The 1239-nt window shown below is 44.7% G+C and overlaps 1 protein-coding gene across 1 annotated transcript in view; it reads right to left on the reverse strand.

The window, feature by feature from the left end:
- The window catches only part of FOXRED2 (FAD dependent oxidoreductase domain containing 2), a 17853-nt gene that overhangs the window by 10376 nt on the left and 6238 nt on the right, over window positions 1-1239 (reverse strand). The window contains exon 3 of the mRNA XM_004374025.1: window positions 423-589. Within this exon, the coding sequence (XP_004374082.1) occupies window positions 423-589 (167 nt within the window). The remainder of the gene's footprint in view (window positions 1-422; window positions 590-1239) is intronic.

Consider the following 1239-nt stretch of genomic DNA (forward strand, 5'->3'; position numbering starts at 1 on the left):
CTCTATGGGGCAGTCCTACTCTGTCCTAGGGGTTGCTATGAGTTATAATTGATTTGAAAGCAACGGTTTGGTTTTTGGTTTTGTTTATGGGATCAAATAGACAACAGCAACTTGAAAGATTAGATAGGAAACTTAGGGAACTGTGAGTTTATGTTAATGGAAAAGGAACAACTCAGAAAAGGAGGGTGAGGATGGCTGCAGAACTCAAAGAATGTTATCAGTGTCACTGAATTGTACATGTAGAAACTGTTGAATTGGTATATGTTCTGCTGTGTATATTCTCAACAACAACAAAATAAATTATTAAAAGAAAAAAAAAGAAATCCTTTAATGCTTCTGAAAATCAGGAATGTGTTTATAAACCTTGGGGATCCTGATGGTGGCTCTGTCTGGGGACAGCTGGCCTTCTCGGCCGGGCTCACCTGTGTATCGGAATCCATGGATGAAGCCCCCCGCAGATTTTCGGTAGTCCACAGAGTGGCTGGCAGTGCCCAGAACGAAGAGACCCCGGCTTCCTTTGGACTCGTAGTTAGCTTTGATCAGTGGGTACTTCTTACTGAATGCACCCCCTGAGGACAGTCTGAGGGAGCTGTGAGTGGAAAGAGATGTTATATAAAAATGGCTACTGTGTTTGAAGGACTTATTGCATGCCTGGCACATAGCCAAGTGATTTACTTTCCTTATCTCATTTAAACCTCACCTTGACCCTAGGAGGTGGGTATAATTATTTCCATTTAACAGATGAAGTAACTGAGGCTTAGGTTAAGCACTTGGAGGGTCAGGGACAGAGGCAGGATTCAAACCCAGGACTTAAACCTGGGGGTCTGGACTAAGACCAGGTACTGTTGAGATCTGAGGGAAAGGAGATTCGATACAGGCCCCTCACAACTTCCCCCTGCCTTGGCTAGAAGAAAAGTAAGAGACCAGTGGATTTTTTGATACCAGGCTTCACAAAGTATCAGAGCAGCAATGTCTAAAGACTGTTGCTGTTATTGTATGATGTCAAGTTAATTCTGACTCATAGCAACCCCATGTGACAGAGTAGAATTGCCCCATAGGGTTTTCTAGGCTGTAATATTTATGGGGGAGCCCTGGAGCCCCGGTGGTGCAGTGATTAAGAGCTTGGCTGCCAACCAAAAGGTCAGCAGTTCGAATCCACCAGTTGCTCCTAGGAAACCCTATGGGGCAGTTCTGCTCTGTCCTGTAGGGTTGCTATGAGTCGGAATTGACTCCACAGCA

This window comes from Trichechus manatus, unplaced genomic scaffold (assembly GCF_000243295.1).
Source record: "Trichechus manatus latirostris isolate Lorelei unplaced genomic scaffold, TriManLat1.0 scaffold00027, whole genome shotgun sequence".
Classification (NCBI taxonomy): Eukaryota; Metazoa; Chordata; class Mammalia; order Sirenia; family Trichechidae; genus Trichechus; species Trichechus manatus.